Raw genomic sequence first — 19,777 nt, 5'->3', positions numbered from 1 at the left:
TGAATTTATTTGTTACAGCAGTCTTTGGTGGGGCCTTTGGGGTTTTCTCTATGTAAAATCTTGTAATCTGCAAACAGACAATTTTACTTATTCCTTTCTGATTTGAGTACCTTTTATTTCTTTTTCTTCCTTAATTGATCTGGATAGAACTTTCAGTACTATGTTGAATAAAAGTGGCAAGAGTGAGCATCTTTGTCTTATTCCTTACCTTAGAGAAAAAAGCTTTAAACTTTTCACCGTGGAGTATGAAGTGGCTGAAGTGGGCGGATCACCTGAGGTCAGGAGTTTAAGACCAGGCTGACCAACATGGAGAAACCCCGTCTCTACTAAAAACACAAAATTAATCAGGTGTTGTAATATACAGTCTTTATTGTGTTGAAGACATTCCTTCTGTACATTATTTGTTGAGAATTTTTATCATGAAAGGATGAATTTTGTGAAATGCTTTTTCTGTATCTATTGAGATATCATATGATCTTTGTCCTTCATTATGTTATTGTAGTATATCACATTTACTGATTTGTGTATGTTGAACTTTCTTTGCATCCCAGGGCTAAGTCCCACTTAATCATGGTGTATGATCCTTTTAATGTGCTATTGAATTTGGTTTGCTAGTATTTTGTTGAGGACTATTTTTGCATCTATGCTCATTAGAAATATTGGCCTGTAATTTTCTTTTCTTGTACTGTCTTTGTCTGACTTTGATGTCAGGGTAATGCCAGCCTAATAAAATGAGTTTGAAAGTGTTCCCTCCTCTTCAGTGTTTTGAAAGTTTGAGAAGGATTGGTATTAGTTCTTTCAATGTTTGGTAGAATTCAGTTGTGAAGCCATCAGATCCTGGGATTTTCTTTGATGGGATATTTAAAAAAACTATTATTATGAATTCAGTCTTCTTACTCATGATTGGTCTGTTCAGATTCTCATTTCCTTATTATTCTGTCTTGGAAGGTTGCATGTCTTTAGGAACTTACCTATTTCTCCTAGGTTATGCAATTTATTGGTATAAAAGTATTCTTAGCAGTCTTATCATCCTTTGAAAATTATTTCAGTGGTATCAGTTGTAATGTCTTCTCTTTCATTTCTGATTTCATCTATTTGAGTCTTGTCTCTGTTTTTTTCTTAGCCTAGCTAAAGGTTTATCAATTAGTTTATCTATTTAAAAAAACAAACTTGGTGTCATTGATCTTTTATATGGTCTTCTAGTGTTTATTTCCGTTATTTCTGTTCTAATCTTTGTTATTTCTTTCCTTTTACTAATTTAGGGTTTAGTTTGTTCTTGTTCTAGTTCCTTGATGTATATAACATTAGGTTTATTTGAGATCCTTCTTCTTTTAAAATTTAGGCATTTATTTCTATTTACTTCTATAACATTCCCTTTTAAAATGGCCTTTCCTACATCTGAAAAGTTTTGACATATTGTGATTTCATTTTAATTTCCCTCAAGATGTTTTTAAAATTTTCCTTTTGATTTCTTCTTTGACCCATTTGTTGTTCAGGACCACGTTATTTAATTTCACATATTTGTGAATTTTCTAGCTTTTTATCCTGCTATTGATTTCTAGTTTCATACCGTCATGGTTGAGAAAAACATTTTATATGATTTAAATCTTAAATGTAAGACTTAATGGCTATAGTGAATGCTTACAATTTTATGTTACCTTGGCATTCATTTTGAATATTAGTTGGACTTCCCCATACCAGAAGCAGGACTCAGTCACTCTTAACACAGTTTCCAGTTCTCCAAGTTTCTCTGTGTGGCTAATTCAAACAACTGCCTTATACAATAGCCTCCTGGTGACCAGTTCCCTATGGGACAGCTAGATACAGCCTACTTGCCTGGTCCTGTTGCCCCTCATACTCTGCATGAACTGTGTAGATATGCCACAGTGACTACCTTTCAGTGAACATGTGACCTCCTAGAACTCATGCCTGCTTGTTTTAAAGCCAACAATTAAAACTCCCCATGGGGCTGGGTGTGGTGGCTCACACCTGTAATCCCAGTGCTTTGGGAGGCTGAAGTGGGCGGATCACCTGAGGTCAGGAGTTTAAGACCAGGCTGACCAACATGGAGAAACCCCGTCTCTACTAAAAACACAAAATTAATCAGGTGTTGTGGCGCATGCCGTTAATCCCAGCTACTCGGGAGGCTGAGGCAGGTGAATCACTTGAACCCGGGAGGCAGAGGTTGTGGTGAGCTGAGATTGCACCATTGCAACTCCAGCATGGGAAACAAGAGTGAAACTCTGTCTCAAAAAACAAAAACAAAAACAAATCTCCCCGTGGGAAATCTGCTTAATTAATGCTTTGAACTCAATAAAAACATAGGCCCATTGGTCTCTTTTTCTCTGCCAGCCTGCACTTCCTGATCTCTGTGTGGCCTGTAGGCATGCCATGTATTCCCAGAATCTGTACGTACTAAAACCTTTTAAACTTTCACACTATGGTTGTATCATTGAAGCTGTGCCCACAGCCTAATTTCTAATGGCAAGGCTGCCTCGAAGGGATCCTTGTGGGTGAATTCCCCTGCTGATATTCTTTTGTCTGAGCTTCTGGTGATTGCTGGGCACAGTAGCTACCGGCTAACTTGGTAGAGAAACTTGAAGAGTTTCATTGAAAACAATGACCTAACATGTGATCTTCCTGGAGAATGTTCCGTGTGTACTGTATATTCTGCTACTGTTTGATAAAATGTTCTGTATATGTCTCTTAGGTCCATTTGGTCTAAAGTATAACAGTTCAAATCCAGTGTTTCCTTATTGATTTTATGTCTTGATGCTCTATCCATTGTTGAAAGTAGTTTCTTACTATTCTTGTACTGTTGTCTATTTCTCCCTTCAGATTTGTTCATATTTACTTTATATATTTACATGCTCTAGTGTTGGGTACATATGTACTTACAATTGCTGTATCTTCTTGATGAATTTACTTTTTTTATTATCATATAATGACCTTCTTTGTCTCTTTTTGCAGTTTTTGACTTAAAGCCTATTTTGTTTGATGTAAGTATAGCTACCCCTGATCTCCTTTGGCTGAGGTACAGAGCTAATTTGTTGCTCAACCCTGGTTCATGGCATTCTTTGTGCACCATCTTCACTCTTGCTGCCACTGGATTTTCTATTTTTTTCCACTAGATGATGAGCTGTATGTGGACAGGCCCATGTCTATTTTAAGTTCCACTCTATCTCTTTTCCGGTGTTCAGCACCATGCCTGGCACTCAATAAATAATTACAGAGTGAATGGAGTTTGAATTTTGCAACTTTTGCATCTTTGTGCGCTACTTAAATCTTATTGGAAACATAGTAGGAAGAACATATAAACACCCACAAACTCACACTAATAATTAAACAATGTACTTGGCAAATAATTACACTTGATTTTAGGTGTTGAAGGTGTTGAAATTTACAGCTAAAGTGGGCTGAGATTGTTGGGCCTCTGGTTGTGGCATTTATACTACAATGAGTTTTCTATTCATGGTGATGGGGAAATGTCCAAATGGCTTTATAGGAATGCTTTCAGTCTTGTTCAGTCTGGGATTGGGTTATTGTGGGAGGATTCTTTCATTCTTCATTCTCACTGGGCTTGAAATTCTCAAAAAGGACACTGGCAAAAGCTTTATAAAATCCTGAATGAAGCCAGGCACAGTGGCTCACGCCTGTAATCCCAGCACTTTGGGAGGCTGAGGTGGGTGGATCATTTGAGGTCAGGAGTTTGAGACTGGCCTGACCAACATGGTAAAACCCCATCTCTACTAAAAATACAAAATTAGCCGAGCATGGTGGTGCACGCTTGTAATCCCAGCTCCTCGGGAGGCTGAGGCAGGAGAATCACTTGAACCCAGGAGACAGAGGTTGCAGTGAGTGAAGATCGTGCCATTGTACTCTAGCTTGGGCGACAAGAGTGAAACTCCATCTCAAAAAAAAAAAAAAAAAAATCCTGAATGAAGCTATGGTTTAGAAGGGATTTCAAAAGTCCCACCTCCTCTGTTAGCATGTCTTCATCTAGAGGCAATAGGGCTGGTGTCATGACTTATTACATAGGAAACGGACCCAGATATGGCCAAGCTGATGGCATGGCTCACATCTGGATGACAACTAGAAAATTTGACCAGGAAATCAACCATCTTCGGTATCCAGATGTGTGGCACTGTGAATTGTACAGACTACATTGAGTGAGCAGGTTTCTGAGGTTTCCTGAGGGTGTTTTAGACCTGGCAGGGCTGCTAATCAGATAAGGCCATTCCCTCAAGTGTGGGACTGAGCTCTGGGTTATGGAGCTTAGACCAAACATGGCAAGGAAGGCATAACTTGCCAAGCATATTCAGAGCCCTTGTTGGGTCTTCAGAGTGGAGGCAATGGATTTGTTTTCCTGACCCACAGGGGTCCTCTGAGGACACTCACCATTTCTGTCGATGGCAAAAGGCACATCTGTGGTGACGATTTCATAGTTGCAGATCTGGCTGTACTGTGGAGAGCAGTCCTCGTCAATGGCCTCCACCTGCAGAATGCTGTCATAGATCTTGCCCTCCGTCACAACAGCCTTGTAGGCTGGCTCTTTGAAGGTGGGAGCAAACTCATTCACATCCTTCACCTGGATGTGGACCACGGCCCTGGGACCACACAAAGAAAGGAAGGGATGGTGATAAAGAAAGAGTCACACCAACCTCCTGTACCTCCTGGGGGCACTGACTGAGGTCCCAAGGCCAAGTGAAAGGAGAAACCACCAGCCAATTGTGGCAGTTGTCTGAGCGTCCCATCCTCCCTCTCACTGGAGACTCTCTACTTGCCCTTGGTCTGACGCTCTGAGATGAATCCATCCCAGAGAGACCTTTATGCCCTTCCCTCTGCCCCAGCTTTAGGCAACAGGTTTACTGTTCATTCCTCCCTCTATTCATCCACTTCTCCATTCAGTAAGAATTTAGCCCCTCTTACTCTGCTAGGCTCTGAGATAAACATAAGGGAGAAAGCAGTGACAACCCACAGTGAAAACTGCTGTGACAAAGAGCAGCTTATGGCATTGCAGAGGCCCAGGGAAAGGTCCTGACCAGGTCTGCGGGGGTGGGCCAGCTTAGGGAAGGCTTACTGGAAGAAGTGACACCTAAACTCAGACCTGAGGGTGAAACAAAAGTATCTTCCAGTGAAGAAGAGGGAGTAGAATATTCCAGGTGTAGAAAGCAGACTGTGAAGATGCCTGCATGGGACCAGGAAACTGCCAAGCAGTTGAGCAAAGTTGGAGCACCATTGTGCGACAAGAGGGTAAACATATCTGAAGAGCAGCATGTGAACGAAGTGGGGTGGGCACGGGAGGGAGGGGCGTCCAGAGGGCTCTGTCAGGCCACTCACTTGTGTGACTTTTTCCAGGCTGTCTCGTGGGGCCCAGCACCACAGTCATAGGCCTGGATGATGAATGTGTACTCCTTCTGCAACTCACAGTCAATGGGGCTCTTGGCACGGAGCCGGCCCTCTCCTGATGTCTTGTTGAGCACCACAGCCTCAAAGGGCAGCTCCTGGCCATGGATCTTGAACGCACAGATTTCCCCTGCAGAAGGATGGAAAACAGTAAGTGGGAATTCTGAGAATTGCCAGATTGAAGACAGTGCTTCCATTGGACCAGATTCACAAACTCAAAGCCTCCATGCAATTTCTTCCACGCACATAGTGTGGTCCATGAGCCAGCAGCATCAGCATTGCCTGGGAGCTTCTTAAAAATACAGAATCCCAGGCCCCACCCAGACCTCCTGAACTGAATCTGCATTTTAACAGGATCCTCAAGTGATGTGTGTGCTCACTAATGTATGAGCAGCACTGCTTTCCTCTTTCCTTTACTCCTGGTTTAAACACTGCCTACATTGCTGCAGCTAAATTCCCTCCACCTCCCCCACTTCTTCATTTTCTGTCTCCAGCTACCATTTCCCCTTCCAAGTTGCAGTTTTCTCTTTTGAAACAGTGGGGGTGAGTCTATGTGAGTTCCAGAGTTCCAGAGCCCCTGTGGAGCTGAAAAGCTAACATCTTAAAGAGCTGAACATGTTGTGAAATTAATGCATTTCTCTCCTTCAGCTGGGTTAATGTTTATTATAACTATTTCTATGCATTAAAATTATAATGCCATGATAATATCTCCTTTTTTCTCAATCAATGCATGTTTATTTATTGAACCCCAAATGCATGCAAGACCTGTAGTAAATGTCTTGGGAAGTGCTGAAAATTTGAGACATGTCCTCTTTCCCTATTGAGAAAATTTACAGACTTGTTAGAGAAAAGAGTTTAGCTATGGGCTTCGAGGGAGCAAAACAGAGGCCAAGAGTCCAGAGGCCTAGATTCACATTCCAGGCTTGCCACTTACTAACTGATTGGCTTAAATCAAATGATACTGACTGTCTGGACCTCTACTATGTCATCTGTAAGATGGTCCCAGAGATGGTGGTGGGGTGGGGGGCATCTACGCTAAGATGCACCAGCCCTGGTCTGACACTGCCTCAGCTGCACTGCTGAGGCCAAGGAGGGGCAAGCAAGGTACCTACGGTGCATCATTTAATGGGGCCTTGCTCTCAGGTTAACCCAGGCACCTTCTTGCCTCACCCTAGTCCAGGTCCTGCCCAACTATTCATAAGAGCTGACACAGTGAAGAGAAGGGATGAGATGATTGCATGCTTGCTCTGCACCAGGCACCAAGCTTTGTACCCCTACCCAGAGAACTTCATTTGAACTTCATAAAAAACCAGCAAGGCAAGTATTTTATATCAATTTATTCCAATTTTTAAAAAAGAAAGAGAAAATCAGAAAGGTTAAATATTTGCTCAGTGTCACAGAGCTAAAGTTAAGTATTAAACCCAGGTATGGCTGATTCCTAAGTCCATGTACTTTCTACCCCACCACACCATCTCCAAACAGCCCCATAACTTCTAAGGAACCACTCTATGGATTGCCTGAAGAAACTGTCTATATTCCAATTCAAGTCTCATTCAGGAAAGAAATTCTCCTGAATCGTGCCATGATCTCTTACTAACAATGTTTTCCGAGATGTTCAATCAATACCAATCTTACCTTTATGCTTTTCAAAAAGAAACTCATTGATCCTCAATTTCATTATTAACATTCCCTTTTCACTACCACCCCCATCTCCCACTCCCCCGCCGCCAGCCCTCCTAGCCATTTCTCAATGTACTTGTGGAATAAACGGACAAGACAGGTTATGGACCCAGTTCCAATAAGAAGGCTAGTTCCCATTCACTTCTGTTTTTCAGGATCACTTGGCATTTCTGTACTGTGCATTCTGACAAGTTCTGCCGCCTCCAGGGCAAGAGAATAGGGCTTCTCAAATTCTCAAGTTTAATTTCTTCTCTAAATTAGAAGTGTTGAATAGATGAACCTCTAAAGTACCTGCTTTTTGATTCTCTCCCAAGATCAATGCCAATATGACAATATTATCAACAAATGTGTCTAGACTGTTTCTGGGGCATTCTCTGGAGTGCCCAACCACTGCCATTGTTATAAGGCTAATCAGACCATTTCTCTTTGAAGACTCAAGTTAAACCTAGAATAGATGAGTATAATCTTCTCTTGGAAAGATCTGATCACAACTAGTTTTCAAGATGCAGAAATCCTTAACAACAGAAAAGGAGAGGAGAGAGGGAAAGAAGACAGAGGAGAGGAAAGAGGAGATACAAAGGGAAGACAAGATAAAGTTTAGGTGACATATTTCCATCTACGGAACAATTCAATTCAATAGAACTAATTTTTCTGAGAGCTAAGTCTCAGGCACTGTGCTAGGCCTGGGGACACAAAGACTAACAACTTGGTTACCTTAAAATATAAGGATGCTTTATCCTAAAGTACTTCTTACCTGGTAGAAAAGACAGACAAGTGAAAAGGACCATCAAGACCCACTTCGTTTTCATCAAAACCTAGAACAGAACCTAACATTCATGGCACCCTCATTTATCCTACCTCTTCACCTGACACTTGTGTTCTGGTTGCAAAAACATTCATTCATTTATTCATCCACCTCATAAATATTCATTCTTCTCACAAATATTTTTTAGGCACTATGTGCCAAGCACTGGTAAACCAATAATAAACAAAAATAGACCCAGCCCTGGCCTGTAAGCTGCTTGCAGTCTGGTAGGAAGGGAAATAAGCAGTCAAATAATCAGTACCTGAAAGAAGGATGGTGATTGTGATGAGTACATTGAAGGAGAGCTATGTGTGCTAAAAGTATTCTGACCTGGTCAGGCAAGGCAGGGAGGGCCTCCCTAAGAATGTGGTGGCTTAGGACCCTTCAGAAGAAAGGAACATGGTGAGTCCAAGGGACCGCAGGTCCAGTGTGGCAGGAGTGGAGGCCGTGGGGCAGGGCCAGCTTCACAGGCGTGTGACCTAAGAGCCACCCAGGGTCCTGTGCTCAGAAGCATCCTGAGCTTGGTTTTAATCTTTGCTGTCTCTGTCCTGAATTTTTTTTTTTAAGACGAGGTCTTGCTTTGTCACCCAGGCTGCAATGCAGTAGTGTGATCGTAGCTCACTGCAGCCTCAAACTCCTGAGCTCAAGCAACCCTTCCATTTTAGCCTCCTGAGTGGCTGGGGCTACAGGTGTGTGCCACCAACAACCAGCTAAGTTTTTTATTTTGCAAAGATGGAGGCCTCATTATGTTGCCCAAGCTGGTCTCGAACTCCTGGCCTCAAACCATTCTCCTGTCTTGGCCTCCCAAAGTGCTGGGATTACAGGTGTGAGCCACTGTGCTCAGCCTTGAAGTTCTTAATAATTTTATCTTTGAACCTCTGTTTTGTGAATAAAGTCTGATGGGACAATGGAGCATGTTATGAGCAGAGGAGAGGGCTGCAATACAGATGTCCACCACGTGTTGCTGCCCCATTTGCATATAGCTTTCAGAATTCCCATGGACCCAACAACATGTGGGATTTCAGTGGGACTCAGAGTGAGAACAAGGTAATCATGTTATGTCTTCAACTGACTAAGTAGGAAGCTGACCTCCCCAAGAGGCCACACTTTCCCTTTGAACCAGAACTTGTTTCAAATGCAAAAAGAGGGAGTAGAAAACTGAGAAATGTGAACAACCAAGGAACTCTGTTGTAGCCTTTCTTATTCACGTTACATCCTGTATTAGCCAATCACTTACACTGAAAACGATGGTGGAGGGGAAAAGGGAAGATCAGATGACCCATTGCTTTTTTTTTTTTTTTCAGGCTGCCCTTGCTATCAGTAACCCAAAGGTAAAGGGTAATATTCACATGAACATAAAGATGGGGAATAGACACTGGGGAATACAAACGGGGGCAGGGAGGCAGGGAGACAGGGAGGCAAGGGCAGGAAAACTACCTATTGGGTACTATGCTCACTTTCTTGGTGACGTGATCAATCATACTCCAAACTCTAGCACCAAGCATTATACCTTTGTAACAAACCTGAATATGCACCCATGGAATCTAAGATAAAAGTTGAAAAAGAAAAAAATGGAAGTCAAATTAAAACAGTTGAGTTTGTTTTGTGTAGTATTTATACTGTTGTGGTAAGAATTAAATACATATGTATATATGAACTATAAAATACAAATTCTGTAATTTTTGTATTCTGTATGCTAGCTAAATGCTCTTATATTTGTATTTAAAAATGGGCATTGCATGATAAAAAAGGTAAAATTCAAGCTAATAATTGAAAGTTTTAAATATATCTTTACTTAGAACTATACCAAATAGAATATTTAAAACGTCTTGACAAGTTGAAACAGAGACTTCTGAAAGAAAGGTCCCAGGACGAAATTCTAGATAGAAAGATATTTAAAACAGCAGTTCTCAGCGTCAGTGTAAGACACATTAGGCTGTCTTATGTCTTATACAAGAACTTTTTTTGTGAGGCCTGTCACTAGAATTTGTTATTATACTAACAGAGCACTGCAGTGGGAGGATGATACATTTAAAAGTAAAAGATCAGACCTAATGGTTTTCATATAAAGATATCATTTTCAAAATCTTGCCCTCCAATATGCTTTTAGGGGAGAGAACTGCTACTGTGCCAGGAATTGTGCGTGGACAACACACAGATGAGCATGGGTGTGAGGCTAGCCATGCGCTGCGTGGAAAAGCAGGCCAGCAGCACCAGGCCACCAGGCCTTGGCTGCCATCTCACATGGGCTGTGGGCCAAGGTGGCTGAACTGGGGCTTCACCAAAAGCCCCCTTCAGGGCCAGACCAGAAGACAAGCCCCTGCTGTGCCTGCGTGAGACATGACCACTCCGGACCCTCAGTCCTGTGAGCAGGTATCTCACAGTTACCTGCTTCTCAGCAGAAAGACACCAGCAGAAGTTCGTGTAGTTGTCTCCTAATACCTCACATAGGATTCTGGGGGAAAGGTCTTTAACTTGATTTTTAGAGCATATTTTGCTCCTTCCTTTGAATACCTTTGAAAAACAAAGTAAGCTAATTCAATTTTTTAGATGAGGAAACTGAGCCTCAGAGAGATTAAGTGTTCATCGAAGGTCACTTTGACAGTCTAAAGCCAACAAAGGACTAAAATCTTGGCATCTACGGTCAGCACCCTTTTTGTTCTTTCATGCAGCTTATCACTTACTGGGTGAGTGTGATGTTCTAGGACAGTGGTTCTGAGTGTGCTCTGTCAACCTCTGGCATCCCCAAGACACTTTGTAAGGGTTCAAAAAGTCAAAGTGATCATCATATTAATACTAACATGTTATTTGACTTTTTCTCTGTGTTGGCATTTGCACTGATGACATAAAAGCAATGGGGAGTAAAAGCGCTGGTGGCTTAGTGAGTGGCTAACTGCATTCTTCATCACAACATACATGTAGGGGAAAAAAGCCAATTTCACTTAAGAATGACTTTAATGATGCAGTAAATATTATCAATTTTTATTAAATCACAATGAGTTCATGTCTTTTTAATATTCTGTGGGATGAAATGGAAAGTGCACTTTAAAGAACTTGGCATAGCAAAGTATGCTGGTTTGTGTCTAGGAAAAGCACTTGTGTGATCTAAATTGTGAACTGAACTAGGACCTTTTTTCATAAAATGACATTTTTTACTTGAAAGAATGATTGACAGACGAACTATGTTTATTCAAATTTGAATGCGTGGCAGACGCTTTTTGAAGAAAGCCTGTCCCATCAAGAAAAAGAACTGAGAGTATTTGCTGTCAATGATAAAACTGAAGCTTTCAGTTTGGGGAAGCCTGTGTCTGCCACAGGGAGTTTAACAATTTACCAATATTTCAATACTTGTCTGATAAGATGGGTAGTGATATTAATGCATGTGACTTGATATTATATAATGAAATACACCAACTTTTGAAGGATCCACTTAACAATGAACCAGTATCTCTCAACCAATGTCACACAGTCATGTACAAGTAAAAGATTCAAAGCACAAGAAACTTTCATGGATTTTAATGAAACAACGTGCAATGGACTGAATGTTTATGTTCTCCCAAGTTCATACATTGAAACCAAATCACCAAAGTGAAGGTATTAAGAGATAGAGCCTTTGAGAGTTAATTAGGTCATGATTTGTGCTCTTATAAAAGGCTCCAGAGAGATCCCTCTCCTCTTCTGCCATGTGAGGTTACAATGAGAAGGTGCTATCTATGAGAAAATGGGCCCTCAACAGACACTGAAGGTGTCAGTGCCTTGATCTTGGACTTCTCAGCCTCCAGAACTGTGAGAAATAAATTGTTGTTCTTTATAAGACACCACTCTAAGGTATTTCGTTATAGCAGCTTTAATGGTTGGAGACAGTGTATAAGTTTAATGCAATTTCAGATTCGTTTTTACCTAATCTTTAAGAAATTATTATTTGTAGAGCTCTGGTGTACTATCAGAGAAGAATATCTATAACTTAATATTATCTACAATAATATTATTAAAATACCACTTCCTTTCCAATTACCTACCTGGGTGAGGTCATATTTTCTTCATATACTTCTACCTAAATAACATATCACAACAGGTTGAAGGCAATAAAAGATATGAGGACTTAGCTGTTTTCTATTAAGCTCAATATTAGGGACTGCAAAAATGTAAACAATGACACTCTTCTCACTAATTTGTTTTTTTTTTCCCCAAAAAAATATCTTTTTTGTCAAATTATGTTACATATGTTAATATGTATTGAGTTTATTGTTATTTTTTAAATGCATGAATAAACATTTGAAAGTTTCTCAGTTTTAATTTTTGATATAGTAAATATTGGACATGCAGATATAACCCACATAAAGAAAAACTCTTGAGAATCTTTAATAATATTTAAGAGTGTAAAGGGGTCATAAGACCAAAAAACATGAGAACTGCTGTTTTCACAATTTACCAATAATAGTGTCCCCCCAGCTCATAATTCCATACCCCGCTCCTGATGCTAAAAACATGACCCATCACCTTGCAGAGTGCTCCCAACCTCAGAGAAGCTCAGTTTGCTTTGTATTCCACAGCTAGGCCTTTGTAGTAAGAGTAAGAAGAATTGTATGTCCACATAATAAATTGTTGGGGGGTTGGGGAAATTATTTCCACATCTCTATCCAAGTCTGGCCCAGATGGGCTGGATTGAAATCTTAGTTATGCAGTTAACTACCATGGGACTGTAGGGAAGTCACTTACCTCTCTGTGCCTGTTTCCTCATCTGTAAGTGGGATGGTATTAATAGTAGTTAGCTCATAGGTTTATTGGTTATTGGGAGGATTAAATGAGTTAACATATGCTAAGCACTTAATAGTGCCTTGCATGGAGTAAGCACTGTGTAATTGTTAGCTCTTTTCTCTGTTATTATATTGAAGAAAAGTCACACACCTCTGGCAAACTCCCTGTTCCTGTTTAAGAACTGAAAGGACTGAAGTTAGAGATCATTTCAACATTAGAAATATTTTGAATGTCACATGTGTGACATTCAAACAATCTGACTCCTTGAAGCACCTTGCACCTGTCAGCCACAGTTTATTACACACATTTTTTTCCCTGAATGACAACATCCTGTGCATTTGCATAATCTCATCCAGGGCCTGCACTGCTCCCACAGGGAGAGTTTAGTGAGGAGGATGTTTTGTTTGACTGTTTTTGCTCATCGCAGTGATGGGGGATTGCTAATGGCATTCACTGGGCAAGAGTCAAGGTGCTAAATATCTTGCCCTAAGCAGATCAGTCATATACTACCAAGAAGCATCTCACTCCAGATGGTTATAGGGTTCTTTTGAGAAACACTGAACTCAAAACATGAAGGCAGTCTTCCTGGATCAAACACCTGGCCAAGTCTCTGCCTCCAGGTTTGAGGAAATAGTTGGCTCTTATAAAGCCTTCTCCTTCAGGTTGGTGAGGTCCCTCCAGACAGATTATGGTATCATCTGCTCTCAGCTGCACACTGTCCTCTCTAGTACACAGTTGGCAGACAGTCAACACTGACCACACTGCCAGAGGGCTGGGTGGATGAAGTTTTTAAAGTCCCTCTCTACATGGGATCATCTTTAGTCACTTTAAGTACAATAAGACGGGAAAGGATAAGTGCTAATCACATCAAGAGGTAATCACGTCCAGAATATCACTTTAGGGCTGAATGTAGAAATAAATCTATATTGTAACAGAACATTGACTTTAAACCCTCCCACTTCAGATTAAACACTTAACACCTTCAAAAGTAGAAAGCTAAAGGAAAACGTTTGCAGGATGTCAGGTAGGGTGCTTTTTCACACGTCTGGGTTGGGAATACTCGGACAGGCCCTGCTGAGTTCCATCTCTGCCCTTCTCAGCTGTGTGACCTTGGGTGGTTCTCAAGTTTCTCTTTATTACAGCTGAAGATACAAACCATGCCTAATCCTGAAAGTTCCATGAGGCTACAATGACACACTAAACATGGAAGAGATGTGGGAAGTATAAAGGTCTATCTACTTTTTATTATTACAATCATAATAAATCCTGCCTTCTGGCCTGCCAGCAGCTAGGTGCATAGTGATAACTTACTTTGGTTCCCATTCAACCAAAGCAGGGGCAGGGGGCAGGTTTCACCATTTATAGCTTTCTTTCTACTTAGAATTGAGCAAAATAAAACATACTCTTTTATTTTAAAAGTCATTTTTCTAAAGCTTTGTGCCAAGATCAAAATCTCCCTCTTTTGGAAGATTAACATAGCAGTTATTATGTTTCTGAAAAGCAAATAAAGGTGATTTTTTTTTATTCTTTGGCAATATTTGTTGGGTGAATACATGATGTAAAAACTTATTTATATGCTGAGAGACTTGGAGAGGTCCCTGTGACTCAGCTAGTCATAATTTGGTCAAGTGGAACTTGAAATAATGGTCTGCCTGGTGCACAGTGGTTCTGGAATTAAAGGAGTCCAAGTACAAAAACCTACTGTACTCATTCACTCAGCAAACCATCCCTGGACATAAATAATATAGTAAGAACAAAATGAATAATAATAACAGTTTACAAAAATCACTGTAGTTCATACTTATTCAGTGTTTACTACGGGTCAGGCACTTATTTAGGGCAACAGTGAAAACAGCCTACATCTCTCTGTGCCCTGACCTGCCTGGGGCTGGAGATTTGGATGAATCAGAAACCAGCTCCGTGTTTGCAGACAGGAGAAGGAGGCAGATGGACAAAAAGTTAAGTGCAATGAAGTACTGCAAAGGCTGCAATAGGTGTCGTTTCTGGGTGTTGTGAGAACACAAACAATGATGGCTTAATCTTGCCTCCTAAATACTGCCAGAATCAATTGCTTGCTGTCATGTACCCACCAGAGAAGTGCTGTAGCTGCAAGAAGGAAGGAGTTTCAGCTCCTGAAACTGATTCTGCTGAGATGAGGCCTTGTCCTCTGGACACTGTCATGTCCCTCTCTTTACAATGGCATTTCAGTGCTTCTATTTTAAGATATTGCAGGTAGTACAGGTCAGTGCCTAAAAGTCGGATAAACCTAGATTCAAATCCCAACTCTTCATTTATCATCTTCATAAATTTGAAAATGAACCATACCTCCATCTTCCCATCTGTAAAATGGGAATAAAACCATTGTCCTCCTATGGTCATCATACGACAATCAGAATAGAACTTTCTTTTTTGAAAAAACTGAGAATGTAGTAAGGCAGGGAGTGGGTTGAATGACTTATAAAAAGCTAGTTTAACTGTCAGACAGTTTTATGAGCAAGCCAGCACAAAGGGATGGCAGACCAGCCCAGACAGGCCCTTCCTGGGTTCTGCTGTTGTGCCCTTTCCCTTGTTACAGACTCCCAGCCCTCCTGCTGATGCACTGGATGATTCTAAGGTGCCCACAATTCTAGTCAGGTGTTATCAGATGCAAAGAGGAGGAAGAGAGCAATGAAAACACTTGGAAAAGGATGATGGCTGACTTTGTAATATCCAAATTTTTAATATTTGCCAAGAGAGCATTTTAAACCCTGTGTCTCAAGAAATACTGCCCTGGACCCAGTTACAAGATCTGGATAAATCGCTTTCCCACTGTCAAGCAGGAATAGAGAATCTTATTAAACAAGGAAGGATCTCGTTTGCCTACAGCTCTCAGGTGATACCTTAGTCAGACCCCTCCATGATAATTACCTGGAGCCTACCTTGGTTAACTCTTACTTGTCCTTTAGGAAAATAATAGACATTGAAACACCTTGGAGAGTTAAAGAGGTCCCATACAAATATAATGGCCCTTTAACATGTCCGATTATCTCTGTCAGCCACCTCCTATAAGGAGGGAATCTTAGCAGACATGGAGGTTCCCAGAAGGCCAAGACTCCACTCAGGGGCTTACAGTTAAGTTTCAGAAACAGAAGCTACACATAGGCCCAAACAATTAAATGTATTTGAGGTTTTTGAGTGTCAATGAGCACTCAAGATATAGGGGCTGAATATTGCAGCCTCCTCAATTAACCAGAGGAAGACTCAATATTCAAATAGAATTGGTGCAAATCATGCTGACGGGTAAAATCTTTGGAATCTCTCTCTCCCCTTTTTCTCAGTGTCCAAACACGGGGCTGAGATGGGCCCCCAAAGTTGAACCAGTAACAAATTTACCCAAAGTCGATGTTTGTCCTCATCTGCTATGGTTTGAATGTTTGTCCCCTCCAAATTTCATGTTGAAATTTAATCCCCAATGTGGCAGTGTTGAGAGGTGAGGCCATTAAGAGGTGATTGGGTCAGGAAGGCTCTGCTAATTCATGGATTAATGAGTTAGCAGGTTATCATGGGCGTGGGACTGGTGGATTGATAAAAAGAAGAAAAGAGACTTGAATGACAACACTCAGCCCTCTTGTCATGTTGATGCTTATGTTGTCTCAGGACTCTGCAGAGTCCCCACCAGCAAGAAGTGCCTCACCGGTTGTGGCCCCTTGACCATGGACTTCTCACCCTCCATAACTTTAAAAAAAAAAAAAATTCTTTTTTTAAAAAAAAAATTACCCAGTTTCAACTATTATATTATAAATACCAGGAAATCAGACTAAGACACCATCTATTTTTTAAATTTATTTTTTTTCCTCTGCTTCCTTCTGAGTATTTCTCATCACTAGTGTCTTTAGGAACTTAGGCACCAATTGAAAGCTCTTCTCAAAAAATCAAAAAACGACTTTTTGAATACTCTGTCTGCACTCTTTAGTGCAGAAGCCGCTAGCCAGAATGTGGTGTTGGAATGCTTGAAATGTGGCTAGTGTGACCAAGAAACTAGAGTTTAAATTTTATTTAAATTTTATTTTTAAAGAGTTTAAATTTTATTTAAATTTTATTTAAAAAAATTTAAATTTAATAACACACACAATTTAGTTACTGGAAAACTTTCAAGTATGTTTGGTTATGTGATCAATTTTTCAACTATAGATTACATAAACTCTAAATACAGATCAAATATTTCTGATACAAACCTAGAGTCCTATTTGAGATGTCTTAGACTGTAAAATATACACAGGATTTGAAAGACTTTTTAAACTAAAATTAGAATAGAAAATTTCTCATTAACAATTTTTTATTTGATAACATGTTGAAATAATAATATTGGATATTTTGGGGTTAAACAACATATATTACTAAAATCAATATTACCTATTTCTTTTTTTTAAATGTGGCTACTAGATAATATATTACACAATTTTTTGTATAATTTGAGTAATGTTTCTGTTGGATACTGCTGCTCTACCTAATCAACAGCACATATCATTAAAAGCTCATAGAAATAAATGTAAAGCAGAGAGGATACATTCTACAATAACTATAAAATTATTCTATTTTATGCTCACTTTTGTTTTCTTGCCATTATTTCTAATATTTAGGATAATGTTCCCTCTTAAAACAACAGTGGATTTGACCTTCTTTAGATGGTTAATTCACATTTAGCTTCAGTTCCCAAACTGCTGGTTATCAGGTCTTAAATTATTGTCGCCTCTTAATAATTGCTTAGATGGTATTGTTATGGTATATAAAAATATTTTAAAAATTTAAAAACATTACATTTTAAAATAATAGCATCTTGGTCACTTTCAGAAATCCAGATGTATGTATTGAGAAATGGCTTTCACTGATTGACTATCAGCTAAGGTGGAAGTCTTTTGGCAATAGGGCTCTAGTTCAGAATTTGCTTAGTCATTACATTATAATTCTTTAAAAAAAATCTTAATATTCCAAAATAAATTTAATATTATATTAGTATTATTTTAATAAAATTACTATAAATTATATATCGCATATCAAATCATATCATGTTATTATTCTTATTGCACTAGTTCTAACTAGAATAATTCAAATTCATATAAAATGTCATGTACTGCACATGTTTAAATGAAATCTGGGGACAGAGAGCAAGCAAAGTGACCTGGGGAGTTCAGCCTCTGCTGTGGATGAGTAAGCACACTGACCTTCTCACAATAACATCACAAACCTGGAAAAATACCCTCCCCACCTCACCACGCCCCCCCCCCCCAACCGCCAAATACTGAAGGGCTCTAGAGAGTGATTAAAAATAGGCAGATGTTGGGGGAGCTGAAACCTGGAGGAAGCTACTAGGGATGGGTGAGTTTTCTGTTTTGACCCTTTGCCCTGAGGGCAGCTGCAACCCTGTGGTACAGCGTGGAGGCTAAAACTTTGATAGAAAGCCTGTTGTCTTTCTGGCAGGTAAACAGGATTGCCTGAGTGTGAGAGGGGAATCCTGGAGAGAAGATAGCCAGGGAAGGGGAGGCCCAAACTCTGGGTTTAAACCCTTTCCAAGTCTCTGGCTGCCCCCAGTCCCCTGCATGTGGGGACAGACTGCCAGCCCTTTGAACCGAGACCAGAAATGCTGCCCATGGAAGGCAAAAAGACAATTTGCAGTTTGAGTTTAACCAAATTAATGGTCTGTTAAAACAAAACATTACTAATTTTTGAAGGACTATGACAATTCAGAGTGTTTTCATTATAACATTCAAAATATCCAGGATACCGTTCAAACTTACTTGACATGTGAAGAGCCAAGAAATAGGACCTTTTCCTAAGGGAAAAAGACAACAGAGGCCACACCTGAGATAACTCAGATGTTTGGATTCTCAAATGAGTACATTAAATAAGTTCTCATTGGTATGTTCAAAACACTTGAAGGAGAAATGGATAGAGTTAAAGGGAGAAATAGACACTCCGCAAAGAATAAGGCATGAAGTGATCAATAAAGTAATGGATAATATAAATAACACTATCATCATTTTGTCCCAGCTGATATGTATAGAATACTACGTCCAACTGCAGAATTCACATTTATTTCTCTCACATGTTATGTTCATAAAGACCATATGCTGGGCCATAAAACAAGTCTCAATCAACTTAAAAGGCTTAAAATAGGCAGAATATATTCTCTGACCACAATGGAAATAAATCAGAAATAAATAAAGAGATCTAGAAAAACTTTAGATATTTGTAAATTAAACAGTACACTTTTAAAAGAATCATGGATCAGAGGAAAAATTAAAAGAAAAATGAAAAAATAATTGGAATTGAAGATAATACAAACACTACATCTCAAAATTTGTGGGATGCAGTCAATTCTGCACTTAGAGAGAAATTCATAGCTTTAAAAGTATGTATTATAAAAGAAAGAGAATATAAAATCAAGAAGCTAGAAAGAGAAAAGCAAAGTAAACCCAAAGTAAGTAAACAAAAAAACTTATTATCATATTTAAGTAATATGCTAAGGAATTTGAATATGTTATGTATTTTTTTTTTTAAGACACCTTTCCTCAAAGAAAAGTCCAGGCCCAGATGGCTTCATTGGTAAATTCGATCACATTAAAAAACAAAATAACATTAATCATACATAATTTGTTTTTAGAAAATAGAGGAAAGAATGCTTTTTAACTCTTTTTAAGAGGCTAGCATTACCCTAATACCAAAATCTGTCACAGATATCAAAGTAAAGAAAATTAGCTACAACATCATTGATCATTAGAGAAATGCAAATCAAAACCACAATGTGATACCATCTCATGCAAGTCAAAATGGATATTAAAAGGTCAAGAAACAATAGATGCTGATGAGGTTGTGAAGAAATAGGAATGCTTTTACACTGTTGGTGGAATATAGATCAGTTCAACCACTGTGGAAGACAGTGTGGTGATTCCTCAAAGACCTAGAACCAGAAACACCATTTGACCCAGCAATTCCATTACTGGGTATACACCCAAAGGAATATAAATCATTCTATTATAAAGACAGAGGCATGTGTGTGTTCACTGCAGCACTATTCACAATAACAAAGACACGGAATCAACTCAAATCCCCATCAATAATAGGCTGGATAAAGAAAATACATATACACCA

The 19,777-nt window shown here is 39.6% G+C and overlaps 1 protein-coding gene across 1 annotated transcript in view; it reads right to left on the bottom strand.

The window, feature by feature from the left end:
• CLSTN2 (calsyntenin 2) overlaps nt 1-19,777 on the bottom strand; it is a 636,147-nt gene that overhangs the window by 154,762 nt on the left and 461,608 nt on the right. Inside the window, exons 3-4 of the mRNA XM_024245139.3 lie at nt 5,341-5,536; nt 4,399-4,607 (exon numbers count right to left, since the gene is read on the bottom strand). Of these exons, the coding sequence (XP_024100907.2) occupies nt 4,399-4,607; nt 5,341-5,536 (405 nt within the window). The remainder of the gene's footprint in view (nt 1-4,398; nt 4,608-5,340; nt 5,537-19,777) is intronic.

This window comes from Pongo abelii, chromosome 2, assembly GCF_028885655.2.
Source record: "Pongo abelii isolate AG06213 chromosome 2, NHGRI_mPonAbe1-v2.0_pri, whole genome shotgun sequence".
Lineage (NCBI taxonomy): Eukaryota > Metazoa > Chordata > Mammalia > Primates > Hominidae > Pongo > Pongo abelii.
Note: the sequence above shows the minus strand (reverse complement) of the source record. Positions and strands in the feature narration are given on the sequence as shown.